Source organism: Microtus pennsylvanicus, chromosome 17 (assembly GCF_037038515.1).
Source record: "Microtus pennsylvanicus isolate mMicPen1 chromosome 17, mMicPen1.hap1, whole genome shotgun sequence".
Lineage (NCBI taxonomy): Eukaryota > Metazoa > Chordata > Mammalia > Rodentia > Cricetidae > Microtus > Microtus pennsylvanicus.
The window spans coordinates 42,996,606-43,016,575 of NC_134595.1; the positions used below are offsets into that span (position 1 = coordinate 42,996,606).

Here is a 19,970-nt window from a genome sequence, read left to right on the forward strand (position 1 = left end):
AGAGAGAAGGAGTAGTTGGGGGTAGAGGAGAGGCAGGGGGAGGAAACAGGAGGAGAGGAGGGAGGGGAAACTGCAGTCAGGGTGTAAAATAAATGAACATATTTAATTAATAAAAGAAAAAATGTATCTCTGTTTATTGCCTTCAAAAATTCAACTTGAAGGAACATTGGGCCATCTCCACGGACCTTTGGAATATCAAGATAAAAGACTGGCCAGGTACTTCATATCTTGAGTTTGAACCCAATGTGAGCAATGATTTGCAGGGAATCTTACTTTTCACTTCCTCTTATTGCCCCAAGAAGGATCATGGCAATGCTTGAGTGCCCTTCAGTCACTTTTTATGAACTTAGTGCTCACATTTCCCATGTAAAAATCCAACAATAGTTTCCATTCCGTGTAGTTAACATGAAAAAATGTATGCACCAAGCTTATATATTCTAACACACTGTAGACAATGAACAAATATTTAACTGTTTAAGGTTTTTTTCTCTGCTATATTTGAGATGGACTTGTAGTGCCCTGGGCTGGCCTTGAACACATTGTGTAGATAGATGGCAGTTATTTTGAGATCCTAATCCTCCTGCCTCCACCACTTGAATGTTTGGTATATACTACCCTGCTCAGCTTCCTTTCTTTAAACAGGAATCATTTTTGTCCTTGGTTAGCCCAGGTGAGCTGGTCGAACTTGATTTGATATTCAGCTAAAAAATATATATCCTTGGCAAATATTCTTTCTAAGCTCAACCGTGGCAAAACTTTTTGCTTTTGTTTCATGTTGTGCACTTCTGCATTTTATTAATGCTCCAATGAAATCAGCACCACCATAAATTTTCATGCCATTTGCATCTCCCAGGAACTCCAAGTTCAGTCAGTGTTGACTGTGTGATGGCTGATGCTTCACATTCTAGGAAAAATAATGGCACTCTCTAGTTTGCTTTTTTGAATGCATGATCTTCAAGTTTAAAGAATACATTTCACTTTTTTCTTTTACTTTTTCAATAATGCCACCTTTCACAATTCTATTCAGCAGTGTTAGGAACTTGTAAAAAAAAATGATCAGCTTAAACTGGTAGCAGACATAGGAGGGTGCTTCTAATCCAGGAGGTATGGACATGATTTACTTTCAACAGCCTCACGAGGCCTAACTGAATTAAATTAATCTGCTTTCACTACTGACCTAAATATGAGCAATCTTTAGGGGGCAGTTCTTAGCTTTGTAAAATCATTAAGAAATAATTCTATTATGCAATGCTGAAGTATTTATTATTCTGGGACATATACTAGGGGAATCTACTTTAGAACTTATGATAGAATGTATTTTATGTGGCAAACTTTCCTATTATTAATATATCCTTCCACATCTTTAGATAATGTGCATGAAATTATTAACAACTTTTTAGTTATGTTCTCTTACCATATTGGAGACGTGTCTATGCAAAATATAAAAAAAATCTAACTCAGTAACTACGCCCAGAATCTCTTCTTAGTAGACATGCATTCTGTATCCTTTAATAAAGGAAAAAACTCCATGAACCTAAAATACTGTATTTACTTCTTTTATGGCATCATGATTATAATAACAGTATTTGGCAGTTAAAGTGACTTGAAATGCTCTACATATCTAAGAGAGTAGAAGCATTTTCACTCAAAGGGTAAGGGTCAAGGGAGATCAATCACCAAGCAAAGCAATTACTACACAAGCATAAGGATTGGAATTAGGATCCCCAGCATTCTTAGAAGTGCTGAGTGGGCATGGTAGGCCACCTGCAACTTCAGAACTCAGACATTGGGAACAGCCTTAGAGCAAGATGGCTAGGGAGGCTGGCCACATTGGCAAGCTCTAGATCAACTGAGACACCTTGCTATGAATAAAGAAAAGCAAGGGCAACTCCCAACCCCAGCTTCAGTTGCACTAGATGCACACAAACATGCACGAGCACCACACAGACAACACGCAAAAATAATGAGAGTTGGAATGTGGCTGCCCAGGTCCTGTTTCTCAAGCACTGAGAGAGCTTCCAAGTTGTGACTATTCTCAGATCTGTTTTTAGAAAGAGGAGCATAGATATTAGAAAACAATCTGATTGTCAATTGCATCTACAGGTTGCATGTGACTAACACCCAGACATCTTGAATGCCATCATCACTTGAGACACCTAGGGTTTGACAGGGAACTTCCCAAGAAGTTCCAAGAAATTATTATTAAGGAGTCCTGAGTTCTTTCAAAATGTTTTGAAATCTATAGGAGTTAAGGCACAGGGCTTTCTTTGAAAAAAAAAAAAAGACTTCCTGTTTTGTAGAACCTTTGGCTTGCTCTTCACAGTGAGACAACTCCTGAAAAAGAAAACAACTTCTTCCTCTCCTTTCTCTTCTATGCCACTCCTCCAAATGTAGGCCAAATGATTTCTAAAAGACATTACACCCTTGTGGACATCCCTCAAGATTTCTCTCGCAGCAAGAATAAAATCTACGCTTCCCTCTAGGGTACCCAAGGCTCTTGGATTCTTGTTGCTATCCTCACACTCTAGCCCCCCAGACTCTCATTCTGCTCAAGTGACCAGACCAATTTTGGTCTCAGGGCCTTTGATCTTGTCCCCCTTCCACTGCATTACACTCCCAGACCCCTCCCCCTTTTTTTGAGATTGCAGCGCTGATGGCTACAGTCCCATGAGACACAGTTCAATGTCACCTTCTGAGAGCCATTCACAATTCCCATTTAGAGTCCTACTTTGGAAAAATCTTCCTGACTGGGGACAGAAAATATTGCCAAGTAGAGCTGAATTTTGTGCCATGGACAAATAAAACAAAATTTGATTCAGTGTGCATCACTTAAGGAGAGTATAAGTAGATGCTGAACTTTTGAACTTTTGATATTTTTTTCTTGAAGTATTTGAATCTTTGTATCATGTTTATTTGATGAACCAAATGAGTTGAGAGGTACTTGTTGAAAGCATTTTTCTTTTTTAAATTTTTAGCATCTCCATCCCCATTTGGGAATGTTCAAAAATAAAAATTTCCACATTATTATGTGCCAGGAATTGTCCTGAAGGGATTCAGCAGGGAATTCCCTGCCCTTTGAAGGACTTTATTCAGTAGGGGGATCAACAAATAAATATTTACTGTAGTTCAGTGAGCAGGTGGGTCTCTGTGGAGTGACACTTGGGGAGAGCAGAGCAAAGTGACCTTCCTGAGGCTTTAGGGTCCCAAATGTCAGGGGGAAGTTACACACCGAGTTTCTGTTTTGCTCTGATTTTAGATCTATGCCCTTCTGTAGAATTCATTTGCATGCTTTTTGAAATCTCTCAGTGAATGTACATAAAGCAGGCTGTGAATCAAAATGCTGTTTGGAATCTGGTGAGAAATTCTCTGCACCATGTTGGCCTTTCCCGGTGCCACTGTTGAAACAACAGCTCATCGATGGATGATTCAGGGATGAGCAAATGCTCAAACTGCAGCTAGCAGCAAATTAGAGAAGACTGAGTCTCCTTCCAAACTCTTATTATAACAACATAGTTATTATGTTGTTGATCAAAATGTTCTGTATCTTGATGCATAAATTTCGCAAAATGTACCTCGACACAAAATAAACACACTTATGTTCATAAACAGTGTTGGAGCTTGCAAAGAAGTGACTTTTAAACATATGCAAAAAAGTCTACGTAGTCTTTATAATAAACAGATGACGCATTCTTACCGGGGTAGCTGTCGAATGTCTCCCGAATACTGTTCGTATTTGTAGTTTACCACATACCACTGGGAACTGTAGAATTTACAAGCCTGAAAGAAACCAAAAAGACAGTTATAAAACATGCCATTAAAAGACAGCTGTGCTGGAAAAATGTTTTCATGATCACAGACGGGCACGGAGGTCGCCACGTTAGCCACTTCAAGGTAGATGAGAGTCCTGTCCTTCCTAATCGTCTGGCTTCCTCCAGTGTCATGGAACTCTCTCCAGACTTCTGGAGGAGGAACTGTTTAACACAGCTATTCTGGTTCACATCACCACCGGAATCACTATCAAATCCGAATCACTATCAAATCCGAGCCGATGTGTGGCTCTCCAGGAGAAGCATTGTTCATGTCCTTTCCTTGTCTTCTCGCCCTTCATCTGACGGTTCGGGTCATGAAGGATAGTTTTATTTATGTCCAGTCCCGTCATGATTTTAGCCTCCGTTTCTCTCACTCTGCTTAAGTAACTGAACTACCTTTTCTTCTGCTTCTCTCCTATTACCGCCCTTGTTGGCTCCGCCAGGAGCTGGCTTTTCAGCTTTAATCTCAAAACTTTGCCATGATTATTCGAAGTTTTACGGAATGTTAATAAAGGATCACTGAGAATTATGTTGAGAATGAAGCTAGTGAATTATGTGATGATTGATGTTGTGGGATATTTTGTTTGCACTCCAACTCTCCCAAGACTGACAATAAAGTTTACTTTGAATCAGAGGGCAGAGCTAGCTACCAGTTGACCAAAAATAGTCATAGAGGTTTTGGAGGACCAAGGATACATAGAGAGACAGAGAAAATAGTAGGGAAGAGTGTAGAAAGATTCTTGGCCTTTTGGATCGAGGAAGGAGAGAAAAAGGAGGTCACTGGTTGTTTCTTGGCTGCTTTTTTGATCATTCAGGTTCTTTCCCAGATATCTGATTCCCGAATTTTTATTAACAAAGAATAATCAAATAAATGTTACAGATTGATTTTTATACTATTTATATTTGTGTGTTGTGTGCATATATGCACGTGTGTTGTGTGCATATATGCACATGCGTGAATGAGCATATGGAGGCCAGATGTATATTTGGATGCCAACATTCTCCACCTTTTCTTTTGAGGCAGGGGCTACTGAACCTGGAGCTCACTAATTAGTGAACTTCAAGAATCTTCTGGTTTCTTGTTGCCTGACATTACCCACAGTTTTATGATTATGGATGCACCCCACTAGGACTAGAATTTTGTATAGTTACTGAAGACATGAATTCAAGCCCCACTACTTGTGGGGCAGACACTCTACTGACTGTGTTATCTCCATATCTGTTGATTTATACTACTTATGGACATAAAATATTTTTCCAAGCACCTACCTACCATGTAGCTTATTGTAATAACCATGGATTTGCAGTAGAGATTTCACTATGTCAAACTAGACCTTAATAGCCCTTCAACTCTAAAATGACACGATATTGAGAATTATTTAGCTGTCTACAGAATTACAAATAGACCATGTCTTCTCATACTTATGGAGAAAAATTGAGGCACCATGAATTTATTGACCTTTGGGGAATAATGGCCTGTGAGGCTCTCTTTGTAAGCAAGGCTAAGACAGACAGACATTACACAGTTCTGCCGACAGGAACGCGAGAGCACGGCTTCTGTAGAGTTAGATGGAAGCAGGGAATAGTCCACTGCAGACACGGGAGCAGGAAAAGTAAGGGAGTAGGGTGGAAAAGACCACAAGTCCAGGCATTCAGGCTCTTTGACTGGGCTTTCTGTGGGTCTCTCTGTTCCTTGTCTGAATCTTTGACAGCTTTGCTTAAAATGAAACCTTTCAGGCAAGGAGCCTATGAAGAGGTCCGAGGCAGGGGAACCTCAGATGTACAGCAGAAGCAAGCCTGGGGACCTTATCGCTTCTAGATTCCCCTGGTCCTGATTGCTCTCAGCCCTGTCACTTTATTTATTCAGGGATGTACCCACGCACAGACTGGCAACCGAGGACAAGGCAAGTGAGACGGGGACAAAGGCGGGAGTGGGAGGCTGGCAGTGTGCACACAGGACCACTGAAGGCTTCACCATCAAAGCCGATCTCGGGGAGGTTGAGAGCAGAGGCCAGCAAGAGAGAAGGAAAGGGGAAAACGATCGGTGGGAACTCAATTTCAGTTAGTTAGAAGTAAATACTTTTTGCATGTCTTGACACAGGAGGGCGGCCATTCATAACTATGTACTGCAATTTCCAGAAGCTAGGGAAAGAATTTTCGGCGTTTTCACAAAACACAGACAAGACTTTGAGGCGACAGATGCTGACTCAGCCCTGAAAGTTACATATAACATTTACATATAACATCACATTATTTCATAAATACGCATGCTTTGTTTTTATATGCCAGTCTTTTGATTTTAAAAAAATTTGCTTACTATTTGTGTATGTGTGTGTGCATGCACGTATGCGTGACTCTGTGTGTGCGCAGACATGCATGTGTGCTCCAGCATGCCTGTGCAGGTTAGAGGATAATTGTTGGGAGTTGGTTCTTTCCTTCTACCTCAGTGAGGCAGGGCCTCTCTTATTCCTTAGCATACATCAGACTAACTGGGTTTGGAGCTTCTGAGTGATTCTCCTGTCTCTACATTCCATCTTTCCGTCTTGCCTTAGGAATGCTATGGTTATAGATAGCCACAACTACATTTGGCTTATTTGTTTTTTTTTTTTAATGTGGGCTCTGGGACTCAAACACAGATTGTGTGGCAAGTGCTTCTATCCATTAGGCCAATTCCAGAGCCGTCTTTGCCGGTTTTTAAAGGTAAATGAATAGATAAAAATGGCACCTCTCAGTCCTCATCATAGAAAGCTCTTTGTGAATCCTTTCGATGTTCTTCGTGAATCCTTTGCACATTCTTTGGACATCCATTAACAAAGACATTTACAGCTGGTCAAAGTGCAGAGTGTTTGTAAAGGAGATCTGGGTCATACCCTCTCCACTCAAACTCAGAGACTTCAGAGGAGGGGCAGGAAGACTCAGAGATCAAGGAGGACTCTAAGACCCGGAGGTCAAGGAAGAATCTAAGACCCAGAAGTCAAGGAGGACTGAACTAATCCGGGTCCTCTGGGCATGATAGGATCTCTGTTTCTGTAAACCCACAGCAGCTGGTGTGAGTCTCCACTCAAACTCTGAGACCTCGGAGAAGGGGCAGGAAGACTCAGAGATCAAGGAGGACTCTAAGACCCGGAGGTCAAGGAGGACTGAACTAATTTGGGTCCTCTGGGCATGATAGGATCCCTGTTTCTGTAAACCCACAGCATCTGTGTTCACTTGCCCCATTCCTGGTCAAGATCAAGCCAGTCAATATTCTAGTGCGGAGCTGCATGAGCATCCATAGCTAGTTGAGGGGTTGACAGTTAATGATTCCTGGGGAAAGGAACGTCAGGTTTTGTAAGGGTGCGGCCCCTGGTAGGCCCTTGGGACCTCGGTGGGTGGCCTCACCCATGAGGATGAGTAAGCTGGACTTGGTGGAATATGATAAAAGAAACAAAAGAGGGTATAAAGTTGGGAGCATGGCGGGGTGAGTCTGGGAGGAGTGAATATGATAAGGATGCATTGTGTGTATGTAGGAAAAATGTATTTTAGAAGAAAAACATCGTCTTTTTCTCCTTCTCTAAACAGCACTCCAGTAAGACAGGTGAACATGGAACAGAAAAGAATTGAAGGAGGTCTGAAGAACTTGAATGAACGGGTTTGAACAAAACTATGTACTTAGCTAACATTCAACACGGACTTGCCATTCCTAGAGCCACATTTGCAAAGTGAAGAAAACTGCAGAGGAAGAAAACCGAGCCTTAATAGGCCCCTTGGCTAAAAGGTCTTTCTTCGACTTAGACAAAAATGCCAAACATTCAGACAAGGAGCAACAGGGCCAAGAGCGTGCTGAGCCAGACTGTCAGCATTCCCAGGGCACTGGTCATTTCTCCCTTACTGTCTTTGCTTCCTCTCTTGTGGCCATTTTCACGTGGAACAGAATGTGTTTAAGATACCTTTATTTTTAGATTATGCGTATGGGTGTTTTGTCTGCCCGATTATGTGTGTATCAAATATGTGCCTGGTGCTGTCGAAGGCCCAAGAGGATCTCAGAATTCTCTGGAACTAGGATGCCAGAGGGTTGTGAGCGGTCATGTGTGTCATGGGAGCAAAACTTTGGTCCTCTGCAAGAGCTGTCAGCACTCTTCAGAACCGAGTCATTTCTACAAGCCTCAAAATACGCTTTCAAATGGAAAATAAAAGCACGACGCCCACTCCTTGTCCCCATTCCTCGAGAACATGTTTTATTTCTTTCTAGTCCAGTTTTGCCTAGTTTGTTTCTAGATTTAAATGTGTATATGTTTATTATTTTTATTCAGTTAGTATGTTTTAAGAATCTTTACATTTGATTTCTATTTTGCTTTCTTTCTCTTTCTTTTATTATTCCAATATTTTTGGTGTTATGAGGGGTTGAACCCAGGGCCTTTGAACATATTAGGCAACTGTAATATCACACAACTATATCTGTAGACCTACTTACATTTGTTTTCTAAACTTGACTTCTAAAAAGAATGAAACATCATACCATAATTCACTAACCTAAACCTCCTAGATTTGAAGGTTTTTCATTCAGTAATTCATTTCTCAAACACCATTAAATCCTGATCTAATCCAGAAGTGATTCTAGAATTTCACAGTGACTAAGAGGGGAAAAAACACTATGTCTTCTTGAGGTCACTGAAAAGCTGGTCAATAAATGCAAAACTGAAAGATTATGTTTGTGTTCGAGGATGGAAATGTTGTAAAAAAGAACTCAGTAGAGGAAGGAGATGGGAGATGGGATTTAAATAGGGGGAATCTTACAGAGAAGGTGATGAGAGTCTGGACTTAAAGGAGGGAAAAATAGCATTGTAATTATCACTTTAAATCTGGCCCCATTTTGGAAAAAGACTCTCTCGGCATACACCTTCCTCCCCAAGGCCTCTCACCTTTCCTCTGAGCAGAGCCCGTTTGAATGCTATCTTTAGAACAGAATTCTCCGAGTAGTTTAGATATTGTCTCATTTCTAAAGAATTTGCCAATGAACTTGGTCAAATAGTTTGACTTATTAGGATCTCAGATTCAGCTTCTGACTGGTCAGAATGCTGAGCTAGGTGAGATGCTTCTGCTGCAGAGCTGATCCGGAAGTGTTCCTGAGACACAGCTGCACAGATCTAGAATTCATTCAGCTTTGCTTCCTATGGGCAGCAGTTTGAGCCACGCTAAACATACTGTTGACAATAGGCCATAGGATTAGCTGACCCTAAGATGTGCTACTCATAAAATTTACTGGGTAAAAGCAACTCACTCTCTTTCTCTCTCTCTCTTTTCTCCTCTTCCTCCTCCTCCTCCTCCTCCTCCTCCTCCTCCTCCTCCTCCTCCTCCTCCTCCTCCTCCTCCTCCTCCTCCTCTTTTTCTCCTCCCCCTCCTCCTCCCTCTCCTTCTTCCCCTCCTCCTCCTGTTCCTTCTCATCTTCCTCTCCCTTTTATATCATTTTCTTTCTGTCTTTATTTCTTTCTTTATTTGTCAGATATTTTGCTATTAGGCACGGTACACATCATCTTGAACAGTACTTGATGAATTTTAGTTCTCACTTCATAGACTAGAGAAACAGGAGAAGATGTGTTTCTTAACACAGAACCTCCCCGTGATAGAGAGAAGAATTTACACAGATTTGTCTGACTCTGAAAATCCATTTGGTAAATGTATGCATGCATTGTTTGGTCATTGCATCCTGTTGGTCCACCATTCTGAAAGTTTGATGGTGTTTTTGCTTCTGTCCCCGACTCTGACAGGGCTGGTTTTGAATCTTCTTTTGTCATTTATTATTTGAGGCATCTCAAATGAATAGCTTTAGTAACTCTAAGCTTCTGCATCCCTCTAAATAATACTGATTTCACAAGGACCAAATGCAATAACTCTTCTACAGCAATTAGCATAAGAAAAGTACTCCACAAATTCCTGCTTTAAAAAAAATTCTTCCTTCAAGTTTGATCCCATCTGTAACCCACATTCATTTCAATTGCCATTAGCAACGTGTTTTCCTTGGATGGTGTAAGCAGAGTTTGGGGAGCTACAGTAGCAATGATTTTAAAGAATTCTGTTTTCATCATTTCATCATATTTCTTCTGCGGCTCCTGGCTAGGTTTCACATGTGTGGTGGGCAGGGTGAACAATGAGTTCTGACTGGATGGCTCTTGAGAACCCTTCTCAACCTGCAGTTTCTCTGCTGCTGAGGAAGCTGGTGCATTGTACAAACGCATCACGTTTCTCCTCCACTGCGGTGGCACTTCACTCCCACATGGTATGCATAGACAGTCACTCTCTATTCTTCACGGCAGCCTACACAGTCCCTCTAAGACGATCATTGAAAACTGTTATGGTTGGGGCTACAGTGTCCCTGACTAAAAGCAAAGCTGAAATCTAGACTCACAGGCTAGCTCTACTTGTAACAACAAAGCAATGACTTCTGTTTTCCCTTTGGACTGTCTCATCCTTGGTACCTAGTCCCAGGTCAAAACACCAGCCTCCCCATCCCCCCCTTCATTTGCTGACTGGCACAGTGTACTTCAAAGTGGAAGACCGAGCAGGAGCTAGTGGAGCCAGTGAGGTTTTTCAGATGTCCTGTTGCGTGATTTTCCCCATTAACTTCTTTGTCTGATGTGTATCTATTTTCATCCTTTCTGCCTTTGTGTGTTTAGATGCAAAAATCCTAGCTACAGTTGATGAGGCCAAAGGCTTTGAACCGTTATGACAGGTGTTTTATGAAATATGCCCATGATTGATTCCTCGGGGATTGTCGAGTTTCACCTGAATGTCACCAATTCAGAATCTCTGTAGCGGTGCTGTAGTCTCTAATATGCATAGCATAAGAAATTCCTCAGGGGATTCTGAATGAGGCAAAGAATCCCTACTACTTCATCAGTTAGACTCCATCACAAGTGATCATGCAGCCTGCATCTGGTTACTCAGCAGGGCACTAGGCTCCAGTTTCAAACATTGGGCTCTAGTAACTTTCATGCATACGTTATAGCCTCATCTATTTTAAAATATTTTATGTGAGTGGACATTTTGCTTGCATATATGAACCATGTGTGTGTAGTGCCCATGGAAGGCAGAGGAGGGCATCAGATCTCCTGGAACTGAGTTACAGAGGCTTGTTAGCTGTGGTGTGGGTGCTGGAACCGAGCATGAGTTTTTTTTTATAAGAGTACCCAGTGCTCTTAACTGCTAGGACCTCTCTCCAGCCTCTGTATTTGTTTAATGTGTATAATGCTTTGTCTGAATCCTAATATATACATGACATACTTGCCTTGTGCCTGCAGAAACCAGAAAAGAGTGTGAGGTTCTCTGACATGGCATTTCCAGATAGTTATGTCATGTGGGTGCTGGAATTGAACCCAGATCCTCTGCAAGATCAGCAAGTGCTCTTCTCCACTGAGCCATTTCCTCAGTTCCCAGATATAGGTTTTTAAAACAGCATTTTTCTAGTCTAACATAGGATTTAACGTTTGGGTGCTATTCAATATGCATTTGATATGTAATAATTATTAGTTAGTTAATTAGTTTTTTCCACACTGTGACCAATTATGGAAAAGGCAACTCAAGGCAGGAAGGGACTATTTTGGCTCACACTTTGACAGTACACCGTCCATTGAGGTGGGGAAGGCACAACTCAGTATGAGGCTGCTTGCTTACACCTTCATAGGTAAAGAAACATAGAAAGTGCTGGAAGCAGGGAGTGCATACAACATTCAGTGCCTGTCACCAAGTGACACATTTCCTCCAGCTCGCTCCACTTCCTAAAGGTTCTGTAAGCGCTCATCAGTGCCACTTCCTGGGTGGGCCCCAACTCTTCAGACATATGAGCCCATGAGGAATACTTGATATCCATAGTAACAGCAAATAGCTCTTTTCTTTTTAAAAAATGATTTTAGAAAAGTGGGAAGTTATAAGCGATGCCCTAAAGTCGTACAAGGGATATATTTCATTTTCCCCTTTCTCTTCCTCCTCAGAGAGGCATTAGGATCAATTCAAATCATGTTACAATCCCCGAACTAGCAATTTGTCAACCTCTTCAAAGGGCTGATGATTGGATTCGGGCTGCACAGCACTAAAGAGGTAACAAATGGCTTATTAGTCATAAAATTATTTTCCATTCTGGCTATGGAGGTTTATTTAATCACACAAGTAGTTTCTTGCCAGAAAAATGAATGCATTCATAAAAGGTACCCATTGTGGTTCTTCATCTTCACTGAGTAATTCGACATTTGTAAAACACAACATTTTTTTTTATGCTGGTACCATGGTTACAGAATACATCGTGAAAATGAAGTATTATGAAATTAAGTGATTTGAGTCAAATTACATACTAAAAGGATAACTCGATAATTTAATGGCTACATGAGAGTTTTCAGGGGGAAACAGGTGCCATTAGCCAGGTCAGCAGAACAAGGGATTGCCCCTACAAAGCAAGACATGGAGAATGTAGAAACAAGATGCAAAACACAGAGAACAATGGCTTCCTCGATTGGATCGTCTACACTGTATGTTCCCCTAATGCACAACGACGAATTTCTGCTTTATAAAAGCAAGTGGGACAGCTACTGAGTTTGTAAAACACTCATCTTGGAAGTAAAAATAATGAGTTTACACACCACAAACCATGGGAGCTAGGCATGACATAGCTTCAGATTGTACGGGAAAATCTCATATAATGAACTTCAGCTTGCTTTTAAAGTATTATATGATATTAGATAGAGTGATATGCAATGATGCAGGCTCAGGATGACCATTGTGAACAAATGATATAGGCACCCACGGTCAGTGAAAGCAGTGAATGTCATTTCCACTTTTTCATTTTGCTATTTAGAAACTGAGAGTACCTCAAAGGGTCCCTCAGTAGCTCTGCTAATTGTAAGTTGAAAATGAGTCAAAATGTTGATTTCTCGTTTTAAAATTCATTCTGTTAATCAGATGAACTTTGACAAATAAGATTTGGGTTTAGCCTAGAAATACATATTGTAATCCTTAGACAAGACTTTACAAATAACATTTTAGGACATGAGCAATTATTTATATTCCAACCATTCTTCTCGTGTAAACATGGGTTATAATTCAGTATGACTGAAAGATCTGGTTAAGACGCCAAAAGGAAATGTATAGTCACATGTTCCAAAGTTCCTGAATGGTCCATATGAATTTCTATCCATAGCTGAACAATCTATGGGAGGAGGTTGTTGTGCAGATAAAAATCCAATTTTGCATGGTAATGGCCATTTTTTTGTATTTACAAAGACTATTGTTCTAAAGATTTTAGTGAATAGAAAGTTATTTTCTTCAGGTTATTAATATGAAACATGACACATTTGCTTTCAATATTTCATCAGTACTTTTTCTGGTATGTTTTTCCTCATATTACTAAATTCTAAATGCATTTAATTTACCTCATCATCTTTTGTGTACTTAATAAAATAGCGTTAACAGTTTGCTTTGGAAAATCCTATCTTTTTTGGTCTAGCTATGATAGAAATCTAACTATCACATACAAATAAACACAGGCCAAAAACAGAAAACAGACGTTTAGTATCTCCATTAAAATTTCAAGGCTATAAAATAAACCTTACTTGCAAATTATCTTTTAAAAAGTGCACACCAAGTCACAAGTCTTTCAACTTCCAGCACAGCCTTCATCCATTCACTAATAAAACCATCAACCATAAAAGCCAACAGATGCACACAAAATATTTTTATTAACCCTAATTTTGTTGAGAAAGAATGTAGTTTTTTTTAACTTTGTGAGTGTTTTTAGTATTAAATATCTCTCAATGTTCTCCCAACATGTCTCTTAACTTTCTTAGGAATGTAATTTATTTTTGTATCCTGATATTTCAGAACAGAAGTCAGTTCTTTCTTTCTTTTTTCTTTTTTAGTATTTTGAAACAGGTTGTCTCTGTGTAGTCCTGGCTGTTTTGGAATTCCCCCTGTAGACCAGGCTGGCCTCAGATTCACAGAGATCTTCCTGTCTCTGCCTCCCAATTGCTAGACAGTATTAAAGGCGTGCACCGCCACCACCCGGCTCAGAATTCAGTTCGTAAGTAAGAAACCGTGGGTGCCAGTCTAACAATCCTTCCTGTGCAGTCCAGTATTTAAGAAGCAGCAATCATCATACATTTAATTTAATTTAGTCGTGAATGCAACCTACTCCCTCAGACAAGCTGTTGAAAGACTTTCCTATTTATGGGTCTCATTATGTGTATGAGATTCAAACTTCTGTACCATGTGCACTAAACAAAGGTCTTTGGATGAGTGGGTTCATCATAGTGTGCATGACAGTTCAAAGTCAAGCATCAAATTTATCATTTCAACTGTGAACAAATTTCCCTGAAACGAGATAAATTATATCACTGGACACCTCCTTTCTGGTTAACAAAGGTGAGTAGGCACTGAGCTCATTGGAAACGGCATCCAGTTCCTCTCCAGCTCCTGCAGCTACCTTTGCATCCCTAGCCCTTGCTCCAGGAAGCCACGTCATGTTGAAATTTGAATTTCCCTCTCTTCTCATGAGTTCACTGAGCACTTTTGACTGAATCTAGGTGGTGAGACAGGAAGAGGAGAAAGAGGGCGAAAACCCATTCTCAGTATTATACTGCCTTCCATGGTGGTTAATTTTGCCCTGTCCTTTAGGGAACTGGTACACTGGTATGTAGTTCCAAGATCAATACATGACTCAGTGAACATCTTACCTTTTCTGAACATAAGACATTCTGTCTCAAGAGTACAACATCTTTATTGAATTTACTCCTGAGGCACTTTATAGATAATGGTTTGATAATAACACTGCCACATATTCCTGGGCTTTAGTGTACAATAACCTCAACCAGTCTGTGCCCCTAACTTCTGAAACTTTCTGTTGGAGACCAGTGATGACTCCAAGTTACCATATTCAGTGAGCTTAATCCTTTTCCCTCTTTGGGGTTTATGCCATCAATGCGCTCTTGTTCATCTTTGTTAGATTCTGAGTATCAGTTTTTCCTTCTTCTTGTCTCACTTCTCTCCTGTCCCATCTCTGCTATGTAAGGTCCTCCTTAACAGCTCCTTCCTTGTGGACGTGACTGAGAGTCCTGCCATCTTAGTTCCAGCTCTATCCTTCACGGCATCCTGAACAAGCTCTTCCTGGACCATCTGTTCCCACCTTTGTAGTAATAATAAGAGGGGCAGGCTGCGTCCCCCCGGCACCCGGCCGCCCCCACGGCTAGCTTTACCCGAAATAATTACACGGAAACTGTATTCTTTTAAACACTGCTTGGCCCATTTCTATCTAGCCTCTTCTAGGCTAATTCTCACATATTAATTTAGCCCATTTCTAATCATCTGTGTAGCGCCCCTAGGTGCGCTTACCGGGAAGATTCTAGCCTACGTCCATCCTGGGTTGGAGCTTCATCGCGTGCATCTGCCTGGGAGCGGGGCATGGCATCTCTCTGCTCCAGAGAGCAGAGCTGTCGAGTCTCTAAGCTCACTTCCTCTTCCTCCCAGCATTCTGTTCTGTTTACTCCACCTACCTATGTTTAAAGCTATGAGCCAAGCAGTTTGTTTATTACTTAACCAATGAAATCAACAGATTGATATATGACACTCCCACATCACACCTTTTTCCTGCGTTCTGGACAGTTGATATTTCTCTCTCTCTCTCTCTCTCTCTCTCTCTCTCTCTCTCTCTCTCTCTCTCTGTCTCTCTCTCTCTCTCTCTCCCTCCCTCTCTCTATCTTTCTCTCTCTCTCTTTTCCCTCCCTCTCCCTCTCTCCCTCCCTCCCTCCCTCCCTCCCTCCCTCCCTCCCTCTCTCTCTCTCCATCTCTCCTTCTTCTCTCTTTCTCCCTTCCACTCCCCCTTGCCTCAGTACAAGGCTTCTCTTCCATATTTCAAAGGCTGCTCCAATAATATTTACTTATTCTGCACATCTTATTTAAGCCACTGTCACAGTACTCCAAGTCAGTGAGCTTGGGCACATTCTTCTTTACTTACTTTTTAATCTCCAAACCCTGCCAAATTCTATCTTCTTTATTAGCTCTTTACTTTTACGGCTACAAAAATGCTGCTATTGTTATTATAGATCTGTATAATCACCCTTCTGGGCTATTAATAGTCTCATATGTCCAACTTTTCTTTAGGCTTTGACACTCTCCAGAGCAATCAATCTATTCTTCAGTGCCTTCTTTTTATATTTTTTTTTCTTGCTGTATGTACCTGACCTTGCTTCTTCTTTTCTTAGTAAAACTCCCAGGGTTGCTCATCTGATTGAACAGACTTTTTTTTTTTCTCCTGGTGGTGTACTCTTCAAGAGCAAAGCCTGTGCTTCATTCATGGGGTAACATCCTCTAAGCAAATGGTACAAGGTAAATAGTTAATTCCATCCAGTCTTTCAGTTAGTGGCTGATGCCTTTCAATAGTTCCATTCTAGCTCCACTATGCTATGACCCACAGTAACAGAAAATCAGAGGGAAGGGAACCTCCTATTTAAAGAATTTAGCCCTTGAGTGAGACTCCATAATGAATGCCATGCAACTAAATTGGGAGTAGTAACATATTCATGTTCCTGGATTCAAACTCGCTTCTAGGGGAAGAGAAAGAAAAGCCTGTTAACTGGACACAAGTTTGAGAGGAGATATTTAATGGCTCCAAAGGATTCTTTGGCCTTTATGGCCATTGTTATTGTCTTTGAACACAGAGCTGGCTCTGTTTTTTCTCAGTTTTCTTGATGGGGGAGAGTCCCCAGAACAGCTTTCTCAGATACTTGTCTGGGAATTCTGTCCTAGTAACGAGGCACCCTTGGGCAAAAGCAGACGTTTAGATACTAACAATAAGAATTATCTGTGGAGATTTGGTGATGAGAAGAAAGTCCCACTTATTTGCTCTTTGGGGGTTCTCGGGTTCTCCTTTGCATCATCAGCAGATGCTCCAAAGACAGGCATGCATGTTGGGCTTTCTACTTCGATTGAAATATACTGGGTCCTTAGTTCAGGATGATGTTTTTGGATCAGCTCAAAGCCAACATTTATCAAATGAATGTGTTTCTCAAGATACTAGGAGAAATCAGATTGTTTTATCAATGGTCAAGTAAGTCAGAGAAATGGCTCATAACATTTTCCTTCTAAGATGGTCTAAGTGGATGTCCACAAATTAAAGACTCTCTCTGTCTCTCTGTTTGTCTCTGTCTTTCTGTCTCTGTCTCTGTGTGTGTGTGTGTGTGTGTGTGTGTGTGTGAGAGAGAGAGAGAGAGAGAGAGAGAGAGAGAGAGAGAGAGAGAGAGAAAAGAAAGAGAGAGAGTACATGTGTGTATGTGTGTGTAATAATTGCAAACACCTTGGTGTACTGGGTTTATACAGAACACCCTGCTGGTAGGAAATTGATTAGGCCTCAATTCTAACTAGGAGGTCCTTGGGCTTTTAGTGTGATTTTGCTGTGGCTTCTTTCAGCTTCCTTCCCTTAAACATGATTCGTATTTTCTCTTCCATCATAAGTCTTATGTTCCTTCCTTTCCTGGAAAACCCCACTATTTCTAGTCTGGAGTCCCTGCATAAAGTATGAACTGCCCACGGTAACTCAGCACTGCCCCCGTAAAGACAGGCATAAGGATCGTGTGTATCCAGGTACACTCTCGCCAGAGACATAGAGAAATTTGCTTCTGTTTTCAAACATTGTTTCTGCAACACTCTAGTTTCTAAGGACCAAAGTAAGACCTGGATTCTTGACTTCAATATTTTCTCATTTTATGTCGATTTTACACCTATTGAATGGTTGGGTTCCATTAACTGAACTGGCTTTGGTGTCAAAGCAACTTGAAACCTTAGTACTTAACCAGTATTTCCCTTGTCTGCTCATCTGAAGTGCTCCCAGGGCCTGTTTTCCTTTGAGCCATCATATTATTCAATCTGCTGTTTCTTCATTTCCTTTTGTTAAGCAAGAATAAACCAGCAGCTTAGTTTTAATTAGTGGGCTGAACTTCCTCTTAGTCCTTGCTGCGGATTTAAACAGAAACTTTACTGTAGACATTTTGCTTGGGAAGCCTGGAGTCTATGTATAAACTCCTTTACTGCCTTGTTCCCAAGTAGGAATGGTATTCCAGGAGCAGTTGACTTTACTTCTTTTTCATGGTCATAGAAGTAGATGTAAAGGTAGTTTGGGGGATCAGATACAGTCTTCCCAAGCTCTTGTTTCCCATACCTTTGCTAGTGTTACTTTTAGGATCACATCACTAGGTCAACAGTCGTAGATAAAGATGGAGAAACTGAGGCATGTCAAAATAAAGGGCCCGTTCCTTCTTAACAGTGGAAATATAAAGCACAGTGATTAAGGAATTTGGAGACCATGGTCAGAGTGAGCAGAGGTTGAACAATCATTCTCTGTGCACACGGGCAAGTTAATCATATAGGGCTTGTGGATGAGGCAGTAAAAGAGTTAATAAATACCTGTGTTTTAGGATACTTAAACATAGTTTTGTACGTACATTTTTGCTCGACTGTGGCCAACTGTTTACAGAGCTGGCAATATTGCAGGTACGAAATTAGCCTATGCTTTTGTGTGGGAAAGAGCTAAGCTCACTCTCCAAGACAGGGAGGATAATTAATAACAGATAAAGCAGAAAAGGGAGACATGGTTCATTTTACTTAATTCCCTTTAAAAATATGAAGTCATTCAAGACAAAGGGAAAGAAAACCCACTACCTTCTACACGAGGCTGTGAATTATCACCGTAGAGTAATGTGAGAGAGAGAGTTCAAGACTTTTATCGAGCTGCATGAATTGAAACTAGATTCTTTCCATTTTGTTGCTTAGCAACCAGAACATTTGTCCTTGCCGGCGCATGGAGTCCCCAGGCAATTTAACACAGGGTGGACCAAGAAGGAAGCTCAATATAGCAACCATGGCGAAATAGACGAGCTTCTGCAAAAGTCGGGCAAATGTCTGAGTCTACTTCAGTGCTTGCTTTATCTGGTCTCAGTGGTGTTCCCCACGTGTAGTCTGCTGATCATATCTACCAGAAGCTGGACAGAGGCTGCAGCGCAGTTGCTAGGGAAGATTCATTCCAGAGGACATTAGGGCAAAGCTTCAGACTGGTAGTTACCACTGTCAATCAAAAGTCCAGGGGTTTGGGCCCAGGGGCCTGGGGCCAGATACTGAACATATTCCTATCTGTATGACACTACCTGCTTAAGTTTCTTCGTCTTTCTATGATGTGGTTTCCTCATCCTTAAAAGATGCTGCTTGGCTCTAGCGTTTGTTTATAATTATTATAAGTGAATGATTTAGATGCCTCTCTGACACAAAGCAACAGGCAATAATGATTGGCTGCTATTGTGATCTGAGTCAAGCCTTTTTGCCAGCATATTTCTCTGGGGGGCATTTCTCTATCTTAAAGCAACTCTCTGGGAACTCCTTTTCTTTTGATCTGCCACCCACAGGCGGGTCTGGCTATTGATGTTCTGTTGCTAATGGGGGACACTTGAAAGTAAGATGTTCCAGCTTCCTAGACTGTCAAGCACAAGTTCTGCTTCATCTCCATCCTTCAAACCAAATTCAGGAGCTTCTTGCAGAGGATGATGCAAAGAAGTTAATGAAAATAAAATGATTTCTTCCAAGTTTCCCCCTTCTTCGAAGGAATTCTTCTCTTTGAAGAAGAGGGAAGCTGAGTGTACAAGAGAGAGGGGCCTGCCAAAGGCTGAAAGGTAATAATTAAAGTGGAACAGACGCAAAGGTAAGAAATTTCTCTACAGGAAAAGTAACAAGAGAAAGGCAGATTTTGCGGTCAGCCTGTTGGCAGTGGAAGGTGACCTTAGAGAACTGGAAGAGCGACTGACATTGGAAGCTGTGGTGCAGGGGCTCTGGAAACACAAGGAAAGGCTGACCGCGAGGAGCCCCACACTCTTGGGGTTCTCCTGAGCTGGGCAGACCTGGCTTCCAGGCAACCACGTTACACCTGTAGACTTGATACGAGAGGTTGGGGGTGGAGGTTTGGAATTGGTTGTGGGATTTGGGTTCATTGGCCACAGACTTGGGTTCCAATTCTGGCAGCATTTACAAATAAATTCTAATTACTTACAAGATATTTTTAAATTTTTAAAATTTACTTTTAAAACTATAAGAACATGGAATTATGAGGTGTATACAGACACACACGTATGTATATATCATTGCCCTACAAGGCCTAATATT

At 41.2% G+C, this 19,970-nt stretch overlaps 1 protein-coding gene across 16 annotated transcripts in view; it reads right to left on the minus strand.

The window, feature by feature from the left end:
- The window catches only part of Dock10 (dedicator of cytokinesis 10), a 249,100-nt gene that overhangs the window by 107,073 nt on the left and 122,057 nt on the right, over positions 1–19,970 (minus strand). For all 16 annotated transcript variants that reach the window (XM_075952022.1, XM_075952019.1, XM_075952012.1 and 13 more), the window contains exon 4: positions 3,695–3,777. In XM_075952022.1, coding sequence (XP_075808137.1) covers positions 3,695–3,777 — 83 coding nt within the window. The remainder of the gene's footprint in view (positions 1–3,694; positions 3,778–19,970) is intronic.